The 27,930-nt window shown below is 41.1% G+C and overlaps 1 protein-coding gene across 11 annotated transcripts in view; it reads left to right on the forward strand.

The window, feature by feature from the left end:
- LOC117166476 (protein abrupt) overlaps positions 1 to 22,157 on the forward strand; it is a 78,431-nt gene extending 56,274 nt beyond the window's left edge. For 5 of the 11 annotated variants that reach the window (XM_076622591.1, XM_076622590.1, XM_076622589.1 and 2 more), the window contains exon 8: positions 8,127 to 14,976. In XM_076622591.1, the coding sequence (XP_076478706.1) occupies positions 8,127 to 9,121 (995 nt within the window). In that variant the 3' untranslated portion in view covers positions 9,122 to 14,976. Of the gene's footprint in view, positions 1 to 3,894; positions 5,454 to 5,496; positions 7,814 to 8,126; positions 14,977 to 19,418 lie in introns of those variants that run through there. The other 6 variants (XR_013059489.1, XR_013059487.1, XR_013059488.1 and 3 more) reach the window with 6 other exon arrangements.
- Positions 22,158 to 27,930: the final 5,773 nt, after the last annotated feature.

A 27,930-nucleotide genomic window follows, 5' to 3' on the forward strand; every position in this document is an offset into this window, starting at 1 on the left:
AAAAGCTGAAGCTTTGCTCGAACTTTCGCGTCGATCTTACTTGAATTTACAACGCGATAAAAGGAGAAAGAAGACAGAAGGAATTTTAATATCGAAAGAATCTTTTATTGGATAAAAGGAATATTGGTAATAATCTTTGCATCCTTGCAGTTAAGAACAAGATCGTCTTCGTGAACTTTCCATAAAAGAATTCTTCCTTCAAAAAATATGATTTTCCTATAGAGATTGTTAGAAAATTTTATAGCCAGTTGAAAGTTCGATCGATCAAGGAAGATTATCTTTCTAGAATTTTCATAAAAAAATCTTTCCTCGAGATACAAAATTTTCGTGCGAAGGGAGAATACAAATAATTAGAGAAATTTATAGCCGGTTGCGAGTTTGATTGACCGAGAACCAATGAAAAGGATCCTCCGCGAAAGGAAGGCTACAGTGATTTTCCCCTGATTAGTCCCCCAGGGAGAGTCAATGGCCGACATGATTGAAAGGATCTAAAGTTTCGCCCGCGTTAGAGAGCCCACTAGTCTCGATGTATTCGTTGGTATAGAGAATTATCCGGCAGTTTCATGACGATACCCACGCGGTCGTTCGCGGGATCGACGTTTCCAAGACATTTCGTTGCGTAAGAGGAGACAGACAGCGAAGAACTTTAGCGGAAAGCCGAAGACATCGATCTTCGACTTCCCTTCGGCCAATCAGCGTGCTGACTGCTTCTTGAGAAGCGGCTCCTCGTTAATGCAGCGCAATTCGTCGGAGCGACGCCGCTAATGGAATGGCGCAATCATCCCAGCCTCACTACTGAAGTTCCTTCCTCGTCAACACCGTTCCTTCCTCTCTCGTCTGTCGCTTATTAGTTTCTTCCTTTCATTGCTTTCGTTCTTTTTTTTCTCTTTCTTCGTGTTGGACTTCTAACCTCTTCGTTGTTTCTCAGTTTTCTCAATTTACATCTGGTTCTTTTTTTCGAAGTAGAACGTTGTTCTTGTTCGTTCTACTTCCATTCCTCCTGTTGCTTTCTTCCATCTTTTTTTCTTTGGAATTCTTTTGTTTCTTGATGTAATCCATCCGGATCTATAGCTCTTAGGCGAGAGTAAAATGTTTCAATTTTTGAGATATTTTTACGATATCGATGAATAAACATTTTCTGCATTTTTGAATAGTCGCTACTATAGATACATCCTGTACTTCTCATCGTCTGTCTATATTTCATAGCGCTTCTGTGGTCCTTCTGTCACAGGGCCACCATTCCATTTCTACCCTCGTGCTTTCTCTTCCGGTTCGACGTCCCTCCCCATCCCCCGTCATTCCCGACGTTCTATCACTCTCTTCCGACCGATCGGCTCGAAGGTCCGTTGTAATCAAGCGCGCACGTACATTTCCCACCCTAATCGATCGAACTCGCTGGTACAATTACTCAGCCGACTGTCTTACGTGATTCTATCTCGCGTAGAAAAAGTTTCCTCATAATTATTCGAATTTTGCTCGGTTCTTTACTTCCACGGTTACTTTTACGGTTCCACGTGGCCTTTCTACATTTATTCTATACAGTAAAACGAAATTCTTGTAAGCAAAGCGAACGTGTTGCGCTAACTGTATTTTGTATACAGAGTATGTGGTAACTGGTGACATAATCGGGCAAGGGACGAATCCTCATGAAAAATACGTCAAAAATATAAATACTTGAGTAGAAACTTACAGTTAGTGTATCGAATTTTCGAATTTTCAAGCAGATTTTCATTTTTCTCGAAAGGAGTTTTTCCTGCGTTTTCGCGGTATTTTTTCATAAAAAATTACACCTTACTCGGTCTTACTATCAGTTACCAGACACACTGTATCTAATGGTAATAAATTCGTGCTACCGGCAATAAAGTCTCGATTCAAATGAAAAAGACAGAAAACGAAGGAATTGGATGGTTGAGAAAACCTTCCACGCGATTCTAGCGCAGGTGTCATTTTTACCATTCGTTAGCGCGTTTACTTTCATCATAGATAACAACCGGTATTTCAAAACCGATTCGTGGCTGGAACGTGCAGCGTGACCTTAATTCCGAGCAGAACGCGGCAGAGCCGATACGTAAATCATCGTTGAATATGGTTTTCCGGGTGTATGTACCGTTCACGTAATTCTAATAAATCGGCTCGTCCCAGCGCTGTAAATCACAAGCTGCGCGCAAAACTCTCTCTGTGCGGTGACCGCGGATCGCTTTTTCCATCGTGTGAAGCTTCTTATCCCGGTCATATTTCACGAGGCCAAGATTAATCCTTATTCTCGCTGATTCGACTTGTAATAGACGATCGACGTTAGTACACAATCGTAAATTAAACGCGATTTCATCAGCCGTAAAGTTAATAACGTTTTCGAATAGTGGAGGTGGAGGATCGTCCTCTATGGTTCTCTAAACAAAGTGGCGGAATCCAGAGTGGCGGAATGAATCGGAGGGTGGCACAATACTTATGGAAGACAATTTCGAAGGCGGATACCTGTCACATCGTGCCTGCACATTCTTGCCCTTTTACGTAATGAGACGTGCACGAAAGTGGGAGAGGCCTTTTGCTTAGAGATTCGTAGGAAAGATAGTCGTAACGAGGCGTAGAGGGTGGATCAATACGAGGGTTCTTACGTAGTTCGCACACTCTCTCTCTTTCTGACTGTCTCCTCCTTTCTTCGTACTCCTCCTTCCTCCTCTAACGACTCCACCCTGTCTTTCGTCTTCGCTTATCTTACTCTTACATCTGAAACTCCCTTTTGTCTGAGTTCTTCTCTATTTTTGTTTCTTTTTTTCTTTGCCTTTATATCCTGGCCTCTCCTTTTCTTATTCCCCTTCCCCCTCCGTTACTTTTCTCTCTCTCTCTCTCTCTCTCTCTCTCTCTTACTCTCTTACTCTCTTACTCTCTGGCATCGAGAGCTTGGAATGCACGAGGACGAAGGTGGCGACGTTGTGGAGGATCATATACATTTCTCTTCTATCTTCTGTCACCTACGATTTTGTCGACGAGGCGCGAGCAGAAGAGCACTTCCGGTGACGGTCTCCCGCGGCTGTCGCTGGACCCGATTGAAAAAGAACGTCTTACGATTAGAGAATAGTCGAGAAGAAAAGGGAACGATCCGACAAGACGGCTTCAGTTTCGATTAACAGGCTCTGAAACACAGTTTAAGGTCTCAAGGGATGGATCGAAGGAAGCGTGCGCAGGTAGCCCGAATTACGCACGAGTTCCGTGATCTATGCGCTGGTTTCGCCACGAATCGACGTAGAGTTAATTTGTTAAACGAGATCAACGTTGACAGCTACAACATCATCAACATCAACAACAACTACAACAACACACCAAACATCCTACAACCGGGCATGCCCTGAGAGTACGAGAGTAGCCTGCGTGCGTGTGTGTTCAGGTATGAGAGTGCGTGTGCATGAAGTGCAGCCTGTGTGCACGTGGCAGAGGAAGAGAGAGAGAGGAAAGATCGATCGGGTACGATATCGTGTGGCCCGAGGGTGCGGAACACGATCGAGAGAGAAAGTGAGAAAACGTTGAAGACACGAGAGGAAGAGAGAGAGAGAGAGAGAGAGAGAGAGAGAGAGAGAGAAAGAGAAAGAGAGAGAGAGAGAGAGAGAGAGAGTAAGAAAGAGGAAAGGAACACGTGTGAGAGACTGGTCACACGTGTGTGACTAGTGTGTGGGCGTATGTCGGTGAGAAGAGAGGCTTAATGTGTTTGCACGTATATGAGAAGGAGCAACTGCTGTATGATTGTATGTGTTGAGAAGAGCAAAAGAGAAGAACGGACGCTTGTGAGAAAAAGAACGAACGAAACGACAGAGAGAAATAAATCCTGAATGTAAAAGGGAGAGAGTGAGAAAGAAAGAAATGAAAGAGAATCAACTGACGGGCACGTCCTGGTTGTAGGATCGGTGATGCCGAAGAGGGAGGAAGCCGCGATGGCGGCGGTGGCTGCGGCCGCCAGCGAAACTACGCAAGCCGTGGAGAATTTCGCGAGACTCTACACGGCACTGCGCCACGACGATGCTAGGCCTCTCTGTCGTTACTGCGGCAGAAGCTACTCGTCGCCGAGCAACCTTCGGCAACACGTGAAAAATGTCCACTCGAATTGGCCGCCGCCGGAGACGTGGCCGCAGTGCAACGTGTGCGGGAAACGGTGCAAGACCAAGCATTACCTGATCAATCATCAGCTTCAGGCGCACGGAATACACCAACGGCCCAGTTTGAACAATCCTAATCAACAGCAGCATCAGTCACCCTCTTCGTCCTCCTCATTGCCATGAGTGCGGTCCTCGTCGTCTGCCGTCCCGTTCTCGTCGAACAGCATCCACAAAAAACGATCCGCGACCAGATGAAGTCGGGGGTTGTTCTTGCATGTCATTCGTCGATACAGGATGACCGTAATTGGTACAGAAACGAATCGAGATTTTCGATCGGATTATTTTAGAACTCGAAATGGTCGCTGTCATTGTATCCATGATAGATATTATCCGGTTTCGGTTCGATTTCAGTCGGTTTATCGTCGCGTTATTTTTACAAAAGAGAAGATATTCGAGAAAATCAGGTTACGTCCTGATTCGTATTTATACATAGAACGAGGGAGGTTAAAACGGTTAAAGCGTGACGTTCGAGGTGTGGTCGCCTGTATCAGCGAGGTCACATTCAGATTCCTATTTTCTACAGACTTTAAACAGATGGCAGACGAAGTGATCAAGAATCCTTGCCATAGACAAGGAACTTTACCGTTTTACAGTGTAACGAGGTACGCTTAACGTTCCACGATCACGGATATCATCGTAGAAAAGACAGTATAATAGACACGGTACGAACGAAAGGTCCGTAATAAGATTTCCGGCAGATTCGAAGATAGACGTGGCAAACATGGAAAATCTATCGAGTATAATATGCTCGATCGCTTACGTAAAGTAAAAGGGGTATTTTCTAAGTTAACACGTAATAAAGAACGCTTACACACCTCCGCCACCTTCGAGCCAAAATCCGCGTGGATCTGGTTTTGGAGTCGACGAACTATAATATCCGGGGAAGCGTGTTCAGCCACCCCACGCATACGCGCGCGTATATTCACAGAGAGAATCGAACGGTTTCCGTAATAATCTGGCACGTGAGATTCTGCCGGGACACGTTCAAGCGTCTCTACCGTCAGTATTCGATTTACGCGGTGATTGCGCGAATTCCGTGCAGTCCTCTGTCTGCCAATTGCGCGCGATATCGAGCAGAGAGAGAGAGAGAGAGAGCAATTAGCGATCCGCCAGATATACCAGTAACCGGTAACTATTTGCGGGAGACGTAACCTCTCTAGATATTCCGCATGAATCAATGGGGTGATACGGGTGGGTAAGGATTTACAGGGGAAATCCGGGGGGTCGGAAGGCGGTTTGAACACATATTCGCGCGCTTTGGTACTCTCTGTTTTTATTAGGGAGGGGCTTGGGTTTGAGTTTATGATGGTGGTGGCTGGTGGTAACGTTGGTGTGGTGGTGGTTGCAGATCACGGGCTCGATGAGGCAGAGGGCGCGGCTTACCACCACCACCACAGCCATCACCAGCAACATCATCGGCATCGTCATCATCATCCACTATCCGTTCCTCCTCCTCACCATCATCATCAGGCGCTACAGGAAGACGACCAGCAGCAACAGCAGCAAGACCAGTCGACCACCACCGCATCCACCACGAGCACCACTACGACCAAATATCAACGGAGCCCGGCGGACTACAGGCAGCAAAAGATGATACGCGATCATCATCAACAGCACGGTTACAGGTGTCCCCTTTGTTGTAGGATGTTGCTGGATATCAGTACAATGAGGGCTCACTTGGAGCATCATTATCCGCGAGATTCGCCCACATGTCCCGTTGCCTCTTGCGCGAAAACATTCTCTCACCCTAACAGTGTGAGGAACCACATGCGTTTGAAGCATCCGGTGCAATGGGATCAGATAAAGACGCTTAGATGGACTTACGTCTGATAAAGAGGCAACGAACGATCGCTGGCTATCTGTCTGGGTTACATTAAAATCTCGTAGTCATTTTATTTTTCTTGTCGCGCATATCCGATTTCGTATTTTTTAAATGTTTTATTTTTTCTTCTCGGTTGAATATTGCTATCTGTTCTTCGTTTGTTTCTAGAAGTACCTTGTTCGGTATGCGAATTTGAACGCGGTTTTTTTATTCCCTTTGTCACATCGTTTCATCGATCCGAGCACACGTGTCTCGGTATCTGTTTCTTGGACACAGTGGAGGGTGCGTTTCTACGAAAAGGTCTCGCGTGCCGGAGTCTATAATCGTTCGAAGGGGTTGTATACGCGATTGTATGGATTGTATGGATTGTATGGTAGGGGTTGTATGGTAGCAGCGGAGGAGGAGAGGAGGGTTGAGAACGATTTCGAGGCGAGTTACGTCTAGGATGACATTGTCCCTTTTTAGTGCTTTATTCTCGAGACGTCGCACAACCACCCACCTCTTTTCCTGACAATTAATGCCCACTGAGAAGCGCACACTTTGTAAATATATTCGGGAGATTATTATTATTATTATTATATATATAAATAAAAAGAGATGAAAAGAGAAGGAATATATTATATATAAATAAATAAATATAAATATAGAGAGAGATATATATATATATATATAAATATTAAATCTATATATATATAGAAGAGAGAGAGAGAGAGAAAGAGTTGATTTTGTATAAAAAGAAAAAAAATGTACGAAACAGTATTTCTAGTAGAGCCTGATTAAAGAAAAAAAAGAAAAAAAGATAAAAAGGAAAAAACTGTAGTCACATCAATAGAGATCGTGTATTAATAAGGTCGACGTTGTTTGTAAGACTACGATGTTGACGATAATATAATTAATGATTAGGTTAACGTATCTTAAACAAGAGAAAACAATGTTCCTCTAAAGCTGAGTAAGCCAGCCTTACGTTAACGAGCGTAGTTTTTAAGGAAAAGCGTAAAACACGAGTCGGGAAAAGTTTTTAGTCTACGGGCGAAACATAGTCGAGTTTATAACAGTAGAAGAACGGAACGATAAAATATTGGGAAAGGAAAGAACGGCGCGTGGAAGAAAGAATGTTTGAACGCGTATCGGGACTAGTTGTGCGATGCTTCCGTAATCGTTATTCGATGAAACGCGCCGCAATACGAATATTAATACGTATATTTACACGTACACACACACGCGTAGAGAAACATAGAATATACGAATATATATTGAAATGACAGACGATATAACGCGTCAGCGAACGTTGGAGAAACGATCGACCAGCATACGATGAACAGTCGATTCAAGAACAGCGCCTAGCCTTATTTTTCTACAGTCTTGTGTTTTTTCGTCAGTATTCCCTAGGTAAAGAATATCCCCCGATCAGGTTAAGTTTTTTCGACACACCGATGTACGATAGTTACTAGAGGATACGCTGCGAATAAAATTACGAGGAAAATATATATAAATATAAATATATTATATATTCGCGTGCACGAGTTGTTGGTTGCGCAAGTGAAAAAGAAACGATCTCTATTCTTCGTAGATACGACGATGGTGGCTAGTCTCGAACATTCATTACGATCGATCTTTTTATTTTCCGGTAAACTCGATATCCTATAATCTTTGATTTTTAATTTAACAAGTTGCTCGATGGAAATCCCTTTCACAAGCGACAGCTCGTGCCACGAACAATGTATAGAGCATCATACGCACTATTTTAGCAGATACTAGCGTACGTAAGATTATACATAAGACACACGAAATGAAGTATATACTATTTAAGTAATGCTTTGTACAATAAAAGGTATTCAAAGAAGCTGACGTGGCTCGTCAATCTTCGTTCCAATGGATCCACATTTGTTCAGTTTACCAAGCCAAGACTATATTATGAGTTCTACAACGGAACAACGTTTCTTTTTCCTTAAGTTCTCTCTGTCTTTCGTTTTCTATTCAACGTTTATTTTTTTATTTCTTTCCATGCTGTTTAATTGGCTGGGGCTTGCGCTACTCTTAGCTGCAAGTTTCTCGGCAAAAAAAAAAAAAAAAAAAAAGAAAAAAACGACGACGACAGATGACTTTCACTCGGAAAACTCGCCTTCATCAGCCTTTTGTTTGTCTTCTTTTTTCAGTCGGTCGCCGCGGTTTGGACATGATGCGGGTTCGCGCCACAGATCCACGTCCCTGCCCGAAATGCGGTAAGATCTATCGATCTGCCCACACATTGCGAACTCATTTGGAAGATAAGCACACGATCTGTCCCGGCTATCGTTGCGTTCTCTGCGGCACCGTGGCGAAATCAAGGAACTCTTTGCATTCGCACATGTCGCGGCAGCATCGTGGAATCAGCACTAAGGACCTACCAGTACTACCGATGCCGAGTCCGTTCGATCCTGAACTGGCGTCGCGCCTATTGGCCAAGGCGGGTGTCAAGGTGAGTCCCGCGGAGTTACGAGCTCGTGCCAGTCCCACGGGACCCAGAAGGGGTGACATGAGACTGGAGATACCTCGAGGAGGCGCGCCATCTGAGGCCGGAAGCAGCATCTGCGGCGGGGACGACCCGGAAGACCTAACGCTGCCGCTCAGCCTGAGGTATGGATCGCCAACGCCAAACAATAACACTGTGATCACCAAAGTAAGCGGTAGCAACAGCGGCATTAACACCAAAAATTCGACTGCGACGGCGATTGCGGCCAAGTCTTTAGACACCATGCACGGCAGCCGTGAGCCAAATACGGCTCCTCTTCATCCACCCGGACATCTTCATCCGAGCCATCATAACACCAGCGCCACTGGATCGGCGATCATCGATACGTATCTACAATTTATCGCGGAGAATTCCGGATTGACCACAATGGGACTTAGTGCAGAGCAAGCTGCTGCAGTAGCGGCTGCACACGCGGCTAAGATGGCTCACATGAGCGCGATGGATAAATTAGGCAGTCGTGGGATCGAAGATTATCCTATGATCGGCAGAGATGAGGGTCGAGGACCGGGAGTAGTGCACGAGGATCGTCAGGATACGTTGCAGGATAGGCACGTTGGACTTTTGGACGAAGGCGAGTCGTCCGGTGGCGAAGAAGATGACTTCAGCGAGAACGAGGAGCCAGAGATCGTTAAAGAATAGATGGCACGTATCTTCCGACCAGATTTGGTGACACGTGCCTCAATTAAGAAGTGATGTCTGAAGAGACGTGTCCTGTCTCTTGGATCCAGCCACGTCCTCTTCCTTCGCGTCAAATCCATCCACTACCTCAGTAGAGACTTACTCCTGTTTTCTTTTCGTTACGAGAGATGGAACGCTTTTGATTTTTTTCCAAAGAAGGAAGAAGGAAGAAGTTGAGAAAATGAAGTCACTGCAGACCACATACGTACCCATGTGTCTTTGGATTGGAGAACGAATTCCTCCTTCGTTACAGAGAAACAAACGGAATTTTTCGTTGCCCACAGACACACGTACGCTTTCCGGGAGGATATGTGTGTGAATACACATACACATGCGTATATGCGCGTATACAGTTTTTAGCCTGTTTAAAATATTCCATCTGTCTACCTCAGTGAACACGATAAACGATAAGTAATGGGACAGACCAAGACGAATGAATCTCATGAATCATGAACTTAGGGGAAAGTAATATGGTGAAACGATTGGAGATGAAGAGGTCTATCACCATGGCTATTCGACGATGTCAGTTGCGCTACAGCAAATGTTCAAGTGAAAAAGATATATTGCGATGAAAATATTGTTCATGGTATCAACGACTGTGCTTCTATAGGATCGCAGACGAAAGTCTCGAATCGAGAAGCCAGGCAACGCCAAGGAAACTGTTTGATCCTTTTTATTTTCTATAGGTAGAAGAGAAAAGAGAGAAAGACAAGTAAAGAACAGCGATCGTAGCGTGTACGCAATTGGCGCGATGATATTACTATTATATTACATCATATTATTATATATAAATGTTGAGGAAAAATATATATTGTCTAGATTTATAGAGAAGTTAGTTTACAACGGCACGTACGTACGTACACGGATACACATAAAAAGAATGAATAATAATAATAATTGGAGGGGAAGAGAATATTAAAGTAATGGCTAGAGTGGATACGTGTAGCGCCAGGGTTAGCACCCTTTGTATTTTTTAGAAGAGTGCACTCACCTGCAAACATGCGTATACAAGGCACTACGTACATTAAATACACTCTCACACATACTACATTTTACTTTTTAACGTATTGTGGTAATACACATACACATATACACAAACGTATATACATGAAAAGTTATGTATTATCGCGTGATTTAAAATTACGTGCGGTCGTGTTTTCGCCGATTAAGAGTCGCTCTATAGAAGTGCGACGATTATTGCGATTGTTAATTGTCTATTCGCTTTATCGTAGGGAAAGAGGCGGAATATGAAACAGAACGATACCGGGTAGCTCAACATGTCAACCGGCAAACAAGAAATCTTAATGCTGGTTTATGTTTAGCGAAGTCGGCCAAACTTTCTTTAATAGTCTGGAGAGAATTCTTAGGACAACGTGATAAATGGTGTCAGGATTCGAGATAGAAAAAGAAGGAGATACTTCTTACACAATCCTCGAGATGATGCGTTTTGAAACTGGTCAGTTGAATTTGAAATTTTGCTCTGTTTTGAAATTAGAATTAGATAAAGTAGCGCGCGAACTAGGAAAAGAAGGCTTTGACTTAGGTGAATCATAAAATAATCGAGAACAGGCCCTTCTTGTCGTTCCTTTCGTCATGCGGAACTCCTCCCCCCCCCCCTTCGTTCTTCTATTCAATCGAACCTGTCGATTAATCGAACTGGAAACAAAAATCCATCCCCCAGGGCTTGCCATGACCTTTCTAGTACTTAAGTTCTTTTTTTCGGCTTGGGCGATTTTCTTCTTTCTTGAGGGGAACGACACGATTCTTTCACCCGTGGACGAGATCTGCTCATAGACGATTAGTTGCTCGTGTACTTTTTTTTCCAAAAGAATAATGAAAGTGAAAGAAGGAAAAATGTGATGCAAGGGGACTGATAGTATAGAGTCACGAGTAGAATGAGAACCACGATCCATCTTTTCTTCATGTTCGTGTTGCTTTTGCTCCTGGAGCATCCATCGAAGTCTTTTTCCGCATTCTTATATGTCTTTGACTCATCTCGATCAACGATTTTCTTCTCTCAACTTGCGTTATTTATAAACTGGTCGATATTTCTTTTCCAACGAATTTTCGTTTCACGATAGGTATATGTAGGATTTTTAATATTATCGTATCTCGTTTGAATCATGCTCCAGAATTTTACAAACGTGATTCTCGTTCTTCGAGTGATATGTAGGGTGGAGAGCGGAAGACGAAAAGAAAGATAGAGGAAGAGGCAGTTTCGAACTCGTAGATCGCAATTATGCGCGCGATTTCGTGTTTAGGCTCGAAATGTATAATACTAAAATGGTTCCTACTAATTGAATACATACACGAGCTACTTTGATTTTATGGTATACCTTGAGAATACATATTATATATATATATGTATATATATATATAAATATGTATGTATGTATGTGTGTGTATATATATATATATATACATACACACGAATGCGCGCGCGCTCGCGCGCGCACATTTCACACACATACACATACACAATTAGGCACGTTTAGCCAAAAAGAGAAACTTAGCAATACGTACTGGCGCAACGCGATTTAAACGTTAGGATTCCTTCCGTTCCGAGTTGTCTAGTATAATGACTATTATTTTGTCTTTTCTTATTCTTTTTTATTGTTTTGGTTATATCTTTTTTTTGTTCTTTCGCATATGTGTGTGAAAGACAGAGAGTGGTAACGAGCAAATGAGAGAATCGATTCTGTCTGATGACAAATTCTTTTTGTAGGTTTTAGCACCTACTTTCTTTTTTTTTCTTTTTGCCTAGGTTTAGTAGGTTGTACACAACACAATACTCGAAGTATACTTATCCTTTCTTAGCTTGTAAGAGAATTTTACCGATGAAACACAGGGATTCTCAGTGACTTTACCAGGCCACTGACGATAGGAATACATCGTTCACGAACGAAACCTGTGTATGTATCTCTGCGTGAAGTGATACGTCCAGAAAGAGAGAGAGAGAGAGAGAGACAGAGAGAGAGAGAGAGAGAGAGAGAAAGAGAAAGAGAAAGAGAAAAAGGTTAAACATTACATAGATTCGAAAAATCAAAAATGAAAATGTTCACCAATCGAACGTGGACGAGCGCGAAACGAGCAAACTTTTTGACGAGTAGCGTCGATCCTCACCCTTTCCGGTACGAATTCTCGAGAGTCATTTATTAGGGATTTAAGCTGTAAACCGCAGCTGTAAACGCGGTAAACCGAAGCTATAACATTTTATTCAAGACAATAATTACACGAACATGTGTTTGGAAGGAATGTGTTATCGGAATTATCAGGCCGTGAGATTTGCAACGAGTTTGGGCGAGTTCGACGCTGAGATTCTCGAATTTTTTAAACTTTATATTGTATATACTTACGAGGGTATCTGTATACGATCGAAATATTTGTATACGAACCACGCAAAGAGGCCATGTGAATCGTGAAATCGAAGTAAAATTTACTCGTTTACGGTGATTCGTCTATTATGAGTCCTCGAAACGTGATATTTTAATGCTTGTTGTGGACAGTGAAATTTTTAATCGCTCGTTTCCTGCCGACGAATCCACGAATTGACACGTCACGAGGTTACAACTGGAAGATTCGTAGATAGACATGTTTTAGATCGAGGAAAAGAATACGGGAATGATCGATCGAGACGCGAATCCAGGTCTAATCGGTACAAAGAAACCACTTCTTGCCTTGAAAAAAGCTCTCTATAAATATTACGCATCAGGCGTGACCATATTGCGAGACAAAGGTTAAAATGGAAGAGAAAATAAGGGAGAAGAAGCTGGAAAAAATGGGGAAAAAAATAATAAAAAAAGAAAAAAAAATTCTTCGCAGAGTACAAATTTAATTCGCGGTGTTTTATCGAGGAGGAGAATCTTAAAAAGGAGAGGAAACAAGGAGACGGGAAAATAATGAATAACGAAAAAATAATAGACACCGATCGAAGGAGGAAGCTAAAAGGTTTTCTAGGTATCGTTGAACAAGTTAATGCTGATGGGGATAAAGAGAGGAAAATGGAAAGTCGGATTGATCGTTTTCTTCGTGCCATTGTGAATAATTAATCGAACGCGACGAGGTTTAAGACTTTCTTTACCATTTTTTTTTAAATCATTTTCGTTCAATGTTCTATTGTTTTTCATTATCGCTAAGAAATATAGGTTGCATAGAAAGTGTCCCCACATTGATTGCCAACCCCCTATGACGATCATCGAATCGTACACGCGTTGATCAACCGCGTGCAAAGTTGGTGAATAATTCAGTGATCTCGTCTATAGACTTTCTTCTTCGTTTTTCTTCAATCTTTTGAAAAAGAAAGATTTTTTTTGTTTCTTTTTTACTGTGCGAATAGAGGCGGCGATTTTACCAATCGTCGCGGTAAATATACGTTATTATACGAACATGTACACAGCACAAACACGTACACATCGAAATATACACTCACACATGTACAGACTCGTTGAATGCTGCATAGAGTACACACACGTACACACACGTTATAAGGAAGCATTATAGTTAAAAAAGAAGAATTGGCGGGGTGCGTTCGTCTCCCTTATGAAGTGACAGATATTTACGTCCCTCCCTGCAGATCATAGTTTTCTACGACAGTATTTATATAGCTATATATATAAATATATATATACACATATATGTATACAATCAGAAGTATATTGTATATATATATATACGAAATGTACATATACATATTAAATATTTTTACACGAACGCCCCCTCCCCTTCCCTGTTGCCGAGAGCACCCCGCCATCGAAATCTCCAGTCGGGTGTATCCCACAAATAAAATAGTCCGTTGAACATAGTTCGCAATAGTCACTTGAAATAAAATACCACCAACTACAGTATTGCAATAGTTTTTAGAGAGACAATCGTGTGCGTAACCGTGAAAACGCTCCCATCCGAACTGATCGATATAAGGACCGATTATATTTCTGTCGATTAACTGGAACTTAAAAAATGAAAAAAGAAAAAGGAACAAATTATATGTAATAGGTGGATATTTAATTTCTGAAAATATTGTAACAACGATCTGGAAAAATAGAATGGAAGAAAAGAAAATTCTGCTGGGGGATTAGAAATTCGCGGTCTGTGGTCTTCGAACGGTAGGGGAGAATGGGATAGAACGATGGGAGAAACTTGCTAACGCATAACAAAATGCTCGATGGTATTGGCAACACGCAGCTCTCTCGGTATCGACAATAATAAACGGTGAACGTGCCGGTGCTCGTAAATGCCGAATCGTACGAGTGCACTCGCCTCCGCGCGGCTTTACGGTCATTATAAAGACGGATTAACGACGCCGTAAACGCGGCTAAGCCGTTCACGAATTGTCTGCCAGTTATGAACGTTCGTATGTTCTCAGAGAGAACGCAAATAACCGTCTGTGAATTTTGTCAAGGGACGGAAATTATCTTACCTAAAACGGAATAAAATGAAGCCGCGGAAGTCCGTTGAAAGTTCAAAGCTGGCTGAAGATCTCGTTTGTGGCTAAGAAATCATTGTAAACCGAGAGTAGAATTAGCAAAAAGTATCTGCGAAACGACTGCCAATCATTGTCGTACTTAAGATATTAATCAGACATTCATAGCGTTCTTCCATTCTTTTCTTCCTCTTCTAAGCGATAAACCGTTAAAATCGGATATTCTGCTATGCGTTAATTTCTGCGACAATTGAGGGAAACGTTCGAAGAGTCAGATTTTTTCTTCCTTTTTCTGCATCAAAATTTCGCGAGGAAGGGAGCGAGCTACCATCCCAGGTACTCAAAAATCGACACGATTATATGACGCGTTGATGTAAATGTAATGATAAACAAACTCAGGAAATCTGAAGCAGCCAGGCCGTGATACTATACTTATAGAAACTACTACTACTACTACTACTACTACTACTATTACTACTACTGCTACTACTACTACTACTACTACTACTACTACTACTACTACTACTACTACTACTACTACTACTACTACCACTACTACTACTACTACTACCACTACTACTACTACCACCACTCCTACTACTACTACTGCTACTACTACTACTGCTACTGCTACTGCTGCTACTACTACTACTACTACTACTACTGCTACTGCTACTACTACTGCTAGTGCTACTACTACTACTACTACTACTGCTACTACTACTACCACTACCACTACTACTACCACTACTACTGCTACTACTACTACTACTACTACTACTATTACTACTACTACTACTACTACTACTACTACTGCTGCTGCTGCTACTACTACTAACACTATTTCTACTACTTCTACTATTTCTACTGCTATTACTACTACTACTACTACTACTACTACTACTACTACTACTACTACTACTACTACTACTACTACTACTACTACTAATACTATTTCTACTACTACTACCACTACTACTACTGCTACTACTACTACTACTACTACTACTGCTACTGCTACTACTGCTACTACTAATACTAGTACTATTTCTACTACTACTACTAGTACTATTTCTACTACTACTACTACAGGTGTGATTCTTGCGTTAAAACAGGCGCTCGGGCAATTCGCAAGCTAGGCGTCTAATTCTGTTTTATTTTGTTTGTTTGTTTCTTGTTTGTTACGAGATTTTTACTCTGGCAAATGGCAAGGCATGTGCGCATTGTATCTGTGAATCGATGTGTGTGCTGCGTGAAATCGATTAGAGCTGATTCGTGTAAAAACGGAGGCCGTAAATGACTTACGTGAGTTGCGGGTTCTATCTAATTGTATTCTACGTCTGCCTTTGTGCAAGCTATCGCTCGTCTAGCGTTGTCGCGATACGTTAGTATCGAGTTGATGACTCGAATTTATTTCACGAGTCATATGTCGATTAGAGATACAAAAGAGAGAAAGTAATAAGAGAAAAGAGAAATAATTGTGAAAATCACCGCAGCTACCTCCATGTTAATTAAATATCAGTCTTCTTCTCGCGCTATACTCACGCTCATGATTACCTAAAGCATACGTTACTTTTACGAATATTCGGGGACGAATCAAGTCGTCCTGACGAAACCGTTACGTCTCCATATGTAGCGAATATATACTATTATATAATTATATATACACAATGTTTACACATAGTCAGAAGCGCGAGATAATATAGCTTCCACGGATTATACATAGGTTTAAGGACTTGCCTCCTTCCGCGGAACAGTCGAGCCGGCGTTCGATCATAATAATAAAAAGTCAAGAACGTAGGGAAGAAAATAGTCGATAAAGCATCGCTTAGAGAGTCGAACGAAACTCCTTGTACGCTGGTCGCGTTTCAGCATGAAAATTATACAAATACTGCTCAAGCTGATTCGAAGATTACAGTTTTAAATATTTCTGAACGTCGGCCACGATTTAAGGTTAAAATTACGTATACTGCTCAAACTAACTGAAACTTTAAGATCTCGGTCGATATAGAGAAATAAAGCTTCGAAACAGTTACAATATACAACTTGGTAATATTTTTATTACACATCTGACTATAGTTACTCAAATATCTTCGAAATTGTAGAAAGAAATAAATGAACGCGATAGATTTGAAAGATAAATAATAAATACTTTGGGCGAAGGAATTTTTCATAAATCGTGAAAATGGTTTTTTACCTTCGACTGATATAAAAGAATTGACACATATTTCCGTAATTCGAAGATGTTTAGATGTTTAGAAATACGTACGTACTTAGAATGCAAATATAGAATATCGAGCCATTCTTTCGATCGCTTTGAGCGGTGTTAAAGTGGAAAGAAACGACACGCGACGGACTACAATGGAGCTACCTCAGTCTTACGATAGATTTGTTATATCGCGGATAGACGACACATAGAGGCGCACTCGAGCTGCATTTTTCTCGCTGAGCATGGACAAAAATATTCACTGCCAAGCGCGCGAGGCTCGACTGTTCCGCGAGCGACAGTGCTGAATTCCAAAATCACAATGCAATACGTTGTACTTACAGTCGTTTTTACGCGTTGACTCATCGATATAATACCGGTTAGTGATTTTACTGCTGCATCGTGTGAAAGCGAGAGAGAAAGAAATCAGGGAAGATGGTATGATGCTATGCTTTTCTGTTCGCGTGAATGTGTTAATACGTCATACACGACGTACATCGTATGAAACACAGGTGAGAATGTAGATTTTAAAAGGTGTGAAAGGCGGGTGAATGAGAGGATCGAATATGAAAATACGTTCGGATGGCCTCCTATTATATACGCATACAATTATATATATTATTAGAGAGTGAGAAGAAAAAGAGGAAAAATATGAAATATACCTATGTACGTGATATTTTACAGATAACATAATCAGGGATGCGCCGTAACCATAGGCATATAATTATTATATTATATATTATATAATAGAGTCTTTCTAGTGATAGAAGAAAAAGAAAACCATAAGCTCCTAACTTATTTTGTAAATCATCGTCGGATCTGAGAAAAAGGAAAACACGGTCGCGTGGCGAAACCAATGAGCGTGCAATTATCGACGTACGGCGTGATCAAATTTACTTTTACGAAACAAGGAAATAAACAAAAATTCATGATTTTTCATGATTTTAACGGAGGAAACTTGATAAAAGGCAATATATTAGTATATTATAAGGCGACAATTTCTAAAGAATGCTATACGCTCATCGTTCGAAATTTATTGTCACAATGAAAATATAATTGACCCGAAGTAATTATCGATGAAATTATTTTTACATAGACTGAGTTAGTCGATCGTAATCGTCACCAAATTTTATGGATAAGGTCACAAAACGATTTTTGTCAGACTTTCCTTCGGACAAATCGTGTCTCTTTTTCGTCGCTTAATTTCGGACGATGAGTATATGGGGGCCAGTGAAGCCACGCCGTGTTTTGTCTGTGAAACGTATTATCGATTTGCTTGTTATATCGTTATCGCCGCTTTGCTACCGGCGCGATTTTCCCATTATCGTAACGCTAGCTACCAACACAGTTTGCATATTGATCGTAGGGAGGATGAAGAATAAGAAGAAGAGAAAGAAGAGAAAAAAGAACGAATGAACGTGTCGAGGGATAAAAAGTTATAGAAATTTGCGAGATCTCGAGCATATCCGTAAGGACGAAGAATTTCGACGTGATGAGAAAGAAAAAAAAAGGAGTATAAAAATGGTTAAGAGAAAGAAAATGTAGTAAAGAAACAAAAAGATCGTCTGATCATCATGGGCATCGAGGCACAGCGCCGTCTTGTTCTCTACTTTACGGTTAACTATTACTAAGGTGCTTCAATATTGTTATGTTACGTTTTTTTTATTACTGTCATTTAATATTAATGTTATTATCATTGTCATTATCATTTCATTATTATTAGCTTCGCTAGATCGTGTTTGGAAAGGATGTACATCTGTCTCCTGGCAGGGAATCGAGCAAATGAGTTCGCGTTGTTTCGCGGACATTAAAGAAAGGAAATCATGCATAGAAATTATTTTTCTCACGCTTAAACTCGCGTTCTTTTTCTTCATGCCCTTTGATTTGTTTTTACTCTTTTGTCGTATTTTGCTTTTTCTTTTTTAGATCGATTATTTGCCCACGTTTCTCGCCATCGAGACAGAGGCAGTCTTGCTGTAGGTGAACGAGCCAGTATGTCAGATAATAACCCATTTTCCTTTCTTCCTAAATTCTACGTTTCTCGCCTTTTCCCATTTTCCTCCTTCTTGATTTGTAAATACCACGCAGTTTATTTATCTACTATGAACCGTTCCTTTAATCCAAGTCATTTTTCCTACGCCCTTTTAAACTTCTGAATCTTCTTTTTTTTTTCATACATAATCCTTTTGTACTTTTTGTTTATCTTCTTCATTACGCATCTAGCAACATTACTACTTTATGTTCTTTATGTTTTATTTTTTTGCCATTCTTAGCATGTAAGCCATCCAACTTGCCAATACGATTATAATAAAATATGTTTGGAAAGGAGAGAAACAATGCTGGGTTCAGTTCACGCCCATTTATTTCAGTTCCTTCTGTTCTCGTTCGTTTCGAGCGTAAGTATCCCGGCGGGCCATTTGATTTTGTCGATTTCCGAGGCACGGTAAGTTAGTTACACTCAATTACTTTACGACGAAATTATTTCAAAGATTTTAATCGAAAAATAACGGTGTCTCGGTATAGACTACGAAGAGTGAAAGTAAAATTTGATATACAGAATATATAGAATTTACAATTAAGTAATTGTTTCATTTACCTTATTTTATTATAATTTTTGTTAAACTTTGTTACAGTTTATACTCTAAATTCAATATCACGCCGTACGTCGACCTCGCCATCGCAGATGTGGCGTGTAATCAGAGATCCATCGAACCACGGTCGAAATCTCGGTCAAAGTACAAAATTACTCGCGTAACTAGATTTATATGTGTATACAGACAGGAACGATTGTGCGAATAGAAGGGCCAATGATACTTTCGATCAGATATTTTCCAACAAACGTGTTTGCAGCAAACCATGTTTCCTAGTATCGAAACAGATCTGTACCAGTGAACAGAAAACAAACAAAAAAAAAAAAAAGAAAGAAAAAGAGAAAAAAAGACAAGGAAGAAATGTTCAGCGAGAATTCACACGAAACAGAAGAAATTAGAGAAACGAAAAAGATATATTCGAGAGGATACGAATTTTATATTTGGGCGATTTACGCGGTCCATCCGTTTTATCACCGTATATTATTTATCGAGACTGCCCGCATCCAGAAATAATGGACCGAACCGGAAATTGCCTCTAAATACATTGGCGAGCGTGAAACCGTGCGTCGTGTTTAAAAGAGGAGGAGAATCGAGATAGTGATAGAATGCTCGCTTTTATATGGAACGTACGTAGCTCTAACGAGATTTCTTGCGTAACGTTCAAGTTAATCGCGTCGAAGATATGCGTGTCCAGTTTGATCGCGAGATTAACCGTGACGACCGTAGAAGCTTTGGTAGATCGTAAAAGTATAGATCGTAAAATCGAAATGATTCGTCCACCATGATTACGATTACGAGTTGTGCACTTTACCTTTTATCGCTGCTCTTTCGTTGCGGTCGTTACGCGAAATGAGAAGGATATATTGACTTGTTGTTGGGATCGTACTGTAGATATTTCGCGCATTTCTTTGCATTAATCAAAGCTTCTAACACACTTCTCGTTTTTTAGAGATAGATCGAAATAAGGAAGATAAAAGGACTCGAGATAAAAGAAACTTCTCTAGTTGTTCGAAAAATAAATTGTACATCTGCGTTTAGTTTTTCTTCGATTCGAACATTATTGGGAACGAATATTCCTGAGTGTACGAGACCTTTTTTGGGGATAGTTCGATGGTCGCATACTTGAACCTCCGAAGAAGAATGAAGAAATAATTATCGTTTTGTTCTATGGAAAGGAAAAATTAATGCTGCTACGTAAAAGTTAACAGAAATCTCTACAGCAAACTATGATTTACTTGCTCCATCAACTTTCGTTTCAACGGATTTCTCGATTCGTGTACAATCGATCGAAAGTGACAACGTCTGGCCCGAGGGAAATGTCGTTTTAAAGCGTGGCTGTCGAAGAGGAACACGAATTTACGGACTCGATGCTTGGATTCGAAGAGAGAAAAGGTCCGCTTTAATACGGATGCGCGCGACGTTCCCATCGATTCGACGTCGCGTATTTCACGCAGAGCGGGTTTCCTCCTCGTTGAAACGAATCATCGTGAATTGCAAGCGCGTCGTCTCGCGAGAAAAAGGTCCAGGCAATTTTTCTCAACCACGGTGTTTCATGGATACCTCGTTACCTTAACGAGACGTTTCTGTAACGAACCGTCGCGACGTGTACTTTCATCGGAAGCCTTTTATCAAAATGGTCGGGTCCTTCTTTACGCGCTTCGTCTTGGAAGATACGAAAACTCGTGCGTTGCATAGCTCGGTGCCTTCTTGCGGCCTGTTTGTACGCAAATTGCACCACGAATTCGTCCAGTAATCGATTAAACAAATTTTTCTTTCACATCTTTTTTTCTCTTTTTTCTTCTAATGTTCAGACATTGTAATCAAGCAATTTTTACATCAACTTGTAACTGGTATGTCATTTTATCTCGTATACAGAAATGTCCAGTAATTTATAAAAGTTGCTATTGCGTATTTATATATACACTAGTAAATTCCAGATTATCATTAAAATGAACACTTGTAAGGTTTCATAGATTCCATCTTAACAGTTATGGGATAATCATCATTGAAAGGAGAAAGATGTAGGATTAAATATTAGATAAACATTTCCCTTTTACGGGAGGTAATTTTGGATTCTCGGAGATATTTATTTTGCAAGATGAATCTAGAGTACGAACGAAAGGAAAATTGCGAGTTCTACTTTGGGGATCTAAATTCATCTATTGAGGCGATGTATAATTGGTTACATATTTTCTTATAGATCGTGAGGACGATCGTGAGAATATTTTAGCGGACGAATCAGGTACATCAGGCGATTACAGTTCCTATTTTGCTCCCAGCAAACTTAAAATATAAGGCGCTACGTATGTATGAATAAATGAAAGAGAGAATATATCTGGTTAAGCTCTGACGATTATACAATAAAACTCTAGACTATTGTGCGTATAACGTAATGAGAACTTATAGTTAAAACAAACTATACACACATATATAGTGCGATAGACGTGCGGTTAATATTTGGCAACAAGGGAGAGTTCGTATTTTATAAGTGGAAATTACCAAATTGCGTAATTCGATGCAAATATTCCCTCTCCTACGTCGAAGTTAGATCGATTTCTTTGTAGCGTTAATGATATAGCGTTATTCGACGTTGCTAAATGTTGATTCATATTGTACGATTGTTGATCTCCGTAATATAATCGGTATTCGTAGTGAAGTGTACGAATTTTTTACTTAATTTTTATTAAACATCTATTATTCGTTCTTGTAGATGCATAGGTTGACCTTTGTATATATAGGAGCTGTAGCAAGATCATAATAAAAAGTCGTCAAATATGTATATTTCTTGCTTTTAATTTATTCAAGTATTGCACTATTATGCTTTTAGACAACTTTTAGTTTTTTGATAAGTAAATAAGGAAAAATCGCAAATTATAAATTTTTTACTAATCAACTATCAGTCAGCATCGATTACAATCGATTTTGTGCTGCTGTAGGTAACATGACTGCTTTTTTATCCAGTAGATGGTAACATTACCTGCTGTTACTTTTACCGACTCTCGATTTGTAGAATAATTATCAGGCGAGGTATTGCCATTGAGTAAGAATACCTCGATACACAATGTCAAAATTAAAAGTTTGTAAGTAAGTTTCACCTTATCATTAGATGCCTCCAAGGAATTGCAACCAGTGACAACAAAAAATTCTCTTTCATGTAATTAGTGGCGAGCATGTTTAGCAGCGTTTAACAACTGCTACCGTCTTCAGTCCATATGAATGATACTTAGATTCCGCAGGGCTAGTCCTTATACTGTAATATTCTATTACTCTCTTTTTACCTACCGCCTTGTGCATTAAAATAGCCCCATATGCATCCGAACTAGCGTCTGTATGGATTTCTATCGGATCGTTCGGGTCGAATACCATTAACACCGGCGCATCGGTCAGGACGGAAATTACCTTTTGCCTTATTTTCCATGCCTATCCTTCCAAGTTATATTTTTATCACCGGAAGTAAGTGTGTACATGGATTTCATTGCCTGTGAAGATTTAGGGACGAATTTTCGGAAATAAAAGGCTAAACCTATGAACTGTCTATGCTGTGTGACGGTCGTTGGTTCAGGTAAAGAACTCAAGGTTTGTATTTTACCCGGATTGGGGCGAACTTCTCCGTTACGAATTACATGTCCCAAGTAGAGTGTTTGGGAAAGAGCATTTAGAAAAATTAGTCTTGTGCGTGCAAGAACATATTAGATTTATATATTTAATAATTAATTGTTGAACGATAGTATATGCTTAGAATTAAGTTATGAAAATTGATAAATTGTTATAAAATATTATGACGAATCGTCAAAGTAGAAAATATTTGTAAAAGAATGCCGAAAAATCAATAATTATTACAAATTGAAATATTATGTAGATTCTTTCTTTTTGGGACTCTTGACCACTGATCAACTTCATCTTTCGCTATTATAATAAAATTATGTTTGTCATAAACAGGTATTGAATATAGATTAAGATAGTTTTACGTCGAAAAGTAGTACCATAGAAATGCAAGTTTAGTTTCAACTGATAAAAAATATAAAAATTATAAAAATGGCTATTATAATAGATTGCTTGAAGGCGTCAATTTACAATAAAAACTTAAAAATGATTAAATTCGATTCTGTTATAATGAAAAAACCAACTTTTAAGATACCAACAGACCGCCACCGCTCGATTGACATTTTAGCACGTTGTCAAGTGTATACCAGTGGTATATAAGGAACACCCTGCTCGCGCGCGAGCTCGTTTGTCCTACACCTCTCGCACTCTGAACATTAACAAAGAACTGTTGCGATTTAAACTATCAACTTAAAACATTTTAACTATTTATTAACAAAGTTTAAACCATTGTAGCGGCGATAAATTAATAGTTTAAATGTTCTAAATTAATAGCTTAAATGTTGTAAATTAATAGCTTAAATGTTATAAATCAATAGCATAAATGTTATAAATTAATAGCCTAAATGTTATAAATCAATAGCATAAATGTTATAAATTAATAGTTTTGACGTTATAAATTAATTCCTTAAATGTTATAAATTAATGGCTTAAATGTATAAAATAACAGTTTAAATGCTGTAAATTAATGGCTTAGATGTTGTAAATTAATAGCTTAAATGTTATAAATTAATAGCATAAATGTTATAAATTAATAGCTTAAGTGTTGTAAATTAATGGTTTAGACGTTATAGATTACTGGTTGCAATGTTGTTATTTGATTTTTTTTTTATTTACCTTATATTTAAATTCTTCTTCGATGTTCACTCTCCGGAATTTCAGGCACAAAAGAGCTCGCGCGCGACTTCCGTGTTCCTTATATACCTTGACAAGATGCCGGTTTGTTAATCAAACGGTAAGGATTTTTTGACTTAGCAGGAGACGGTTTTTCCATTATAGCAAAATCAAATTGAACGATTCCTTAATTTTTATCGTAAATTGGCTTCTTTAACGATTTGATACGATATCCATTTTTATCATATTAATAGTTTCTGCAAACTAAGACTAAATTCACACTTCTTTAATACTAGTTTTCGACTATCAATTGGTTTGAACAGAATTCTCTTAGAGGCTTTTGGTGATTCAAACTGGACTGTTGCGTAGTTCTTGGCTTGGCATCGTTTTCCAAAGATTAATCAACTGATTAATTTTTGGAAAAGGATGCCAATTACCAGGTCTCACCACGAGGAGGTGACTACGCACGAGACCCGCCCATGGGTTATGTAACACTACACATTCGATCTCGACATTCAACCTGTTGGCAGAATGTCGAGTTTTGACTCTACTTAACCATGGGCCTGCGTATGGAAATAGTTGTTTCGTAGCCTAACTGCGAAACACATATCTCCAACGCAGCGCTTACATGAATCTTTACAAACGTAGAACAAAGCCTACGTAACGCAACATCCATCTCCCACACAACGATTACATCGATCAGTACAAATATCGTACAATAATTCGCATCCCTACTGGCATCATTCGGTATCCAACACACATTTATCTAACTTGGAATGAAAGGAAGAACACGTAGCTACTGACACTGTATATACCATTTCGTGTCTCGCAGAAGGGACATACGAGTCGCTGTACTAAACTAGTTATCGTTCTATTTTTGCGACACTGTAAGATATTGAAGATACTGAAAAGTTATAAACTCTAACGTGATCTCAACAAGTATCCCTTAAAAATGGGAAAACAAGAAAATGCCCGATGAATCAGATGATAAAGGAAAAAATCGCGCCGCGCCCGAAACGAACGAGATCGCGATCTCTCGAAAGAACTAACAAACCTACGCGACGTACCCCCGTACACGAGATAACCCCGAGGTTCAGCGGAAAGCCCAAGAATTGACCGTAACTCGATTCCTGTTTCGCCGTTCGAAACTTACACGAGTCGCGGTCGATGGCGCCGACCGATGATGCTAGCGATTCACGGGTAATTCAGCCGTGGATCCAGCACATAGGCCAGCAACTTAACACACTCCAACTGAACATGTGGAACCCGGGGATGGACCGCTGAACAGGATTACGAAGGCAAGAGGCCTCAACTGAACAGTGGGGTCCACTCACGGGGAGGGACCGCTGAACAGGATTACGAAGGCATTGACCTCAACTGAACAGTGGGGTCCACTCCCGCGGGCCCGAACAGAATTACGGAGGACGTGAAATTGCAGGTCCCTGACCGAGTACCAAAGTACCAATCGGACAGGACTGCAGATCCACGACTGAATCCCCAACAGGTTCGCTAGCATCACCGGCGCGACGACAACTCCCGCGATCCGATGCGAACGTCGAGCAGTCGTCGAGCAGTCACTAAGACAGAGGTGTCCTTGGGGCGACTTACGAATCCAAAGAGTTGTCCAGTGTACGTTGACCCGCACGTACACGGAATACGAACGAGCGAGTACGTCACGCTACGGTTTGAAAGAACTGAGTGATCGCGAACCGATAAATCGCGAGTACAATAAGTACTGTGAGGTAAGCGAGTGAAGGGAGACGAGATTTTTCTTTTTTTCGTTCTAAGGTGGATAAATGTCGCTGTACAGAATGCGCTCACACTGCACTTGACATATGTATCTACCTTACGATTAATTAAGACAAAAACGTACGCATCCCACGATATCCCACGATGTCCCACGGCGTCCCACGGCGTCCCACGGCGTCCAACGGTGTCCAACGGTGTCCAACGGTGTCCAACGGTGTCCATCGGCGTCCAACGTTGTCCAACGGTGTCCAACGGTGTCCAACGGTGTCCAACGGTGTCCAACGGTGTCCAACGGTGTCCAACGGTGTCCAACGGTGTCCAACGGTGTCCAACGGTGTCCAACGGTGTCCAACGGTGTCCAACGGTGTCCAACGGTGTCCAACGGTGTCCAACGGTGTCCAACGGTGTCCAACGGTGTCCAACGGTGTCCAACGGTGTCCAACGGTGTCCAACGGTGTCCAACGGTGTCCAACGGTGTCCAACGGTGTCCAACGATGTCCATCGATGTCCCACGGCGTCCAACGGTGTCCAACGGTGTCCCACGGCGTCCAACGATGTCCTACGGCGTCCCACGTTGCAGTCCAGTGTAGATCATCCAAAATTCTTTTCGCGGCATTTGGTGACCCACACTGGACCAACGATGTCCCACGTTGCAGTCCAGTGTAGATCATCCAAAATTCTTTTCGCGGCATTTGGTGACCCACACTGGACCGACGATGTCCCACGTTGCAGTCCAGTGTAGATCATCCAAAATTCTTTTCGCGGCATTTGGTGACCCACACTGGACCGACGACGTCCCACGGTGTCCAACGATGTCCCACGGTGCAGTCCAGTCTAGATCATCCAAAATTCTCTTAGAGGCTTTTGGTGATCCAAACTGGACTGTTGCGTAGTTCTTAGCTTGGCATCGTTTTCCAAAGATTAATCAACTGATTAATTTTTGGAAAAGGATGCCAATTACCAGGTCTCACCACGAGGAGGTGACTACGCACGAGACCCGCCCATGGGTTATGTAACACTACACATTCGATCTCGACATTCAACCTGTTGGCAGAATGTCGAGTTTTGACTCTACTTAACCATGGGCCTGCGTATGGAAATAGTTGTTTCGTAGCCTAACTGCGAAACACATATCTCCAACGCAGCGCTTACATGAATCTTTACAAACGTAGAACAAAGCCTACGTAACGCAACATCCATCTCCCACACAACGATTACATCGATCAGTACAAATATCGTACAATAATTCGCATCCCTACTGGCATCATTCGGTATCCAACACACATTTATCTAACTTGGAATGAAAGGAAGAACACGTAGCTACTGACACTGTATATACCATTTCGTGTCTCGCAGAAGGGACATACGAGTCGCTGTACTAAACTAGTTATCGTTCTATTTTTGCGACACTGTAAGATATTGAAGATACTGAAAAGTTATAAACTCTAACGTGATCTCAACAAGTATCCCTTAAAAATGGGAAAACAAGAAAATGCCCGATGAATCAGATGATAAAGGAAAAAATCGCGCCGCGCCCGAAACGAACGAGATCGCGATCTCTCGAAAGAACTAACAAACCTACGCGACGTACCCCCGTAAACGAGATAACCCCGAGGTTCAGCGGAAAGCCCAAGAATTGACCGTAACTCGATTCCTGTTTCGCCGTTCGAAACTTACACGAGTCGCGGTCGATGGCGCCGACCGATGATGCTAGCGATCCACGGGTAATTCAGCCGTGGATCCAGCACATAGGCCAGCAACTTAACACACTCCAACTGAACATGTGGAACCCGGGGATGGACCGCTGAACAGGATTACGAAGGCAAGAGGCCTCAACTGAACAGTGGGGTCCACTCACGGGGAGGGACCGCTGAACAGGATTACGAAGGCATTGACCTCAACTGAACAGTGGGGTCCACTCCCGCGGGCCCGAACAGAATTACGGAGGACGTGAAATTGCAGGTCCCTGACCGAGTACCAAAGTACCAATCGGACAGGACTGCAGATCCACGACTGAATCCCCAACAGGTTCGCTAGCATCACCGGCGCGACGACAACTCCCGCGATCCGATGCGAACGTCGAGCAGTC

The sequence above is a fragment of the Bombus vancouverensis genome, chromosome 11 (assembly GCF_051014615.1).
Source record: "Bombus vancouverensis nearcticus chromosome 11, iyBomVanc1_principal, whole genome shotgun sequence".
NCBI classification, from domain to species: Eukaryota; Metazoa; Arthropoda; class Insecta; order Hymenoptera; family Apidae; genus Bombus; species Bombus vancouverensis.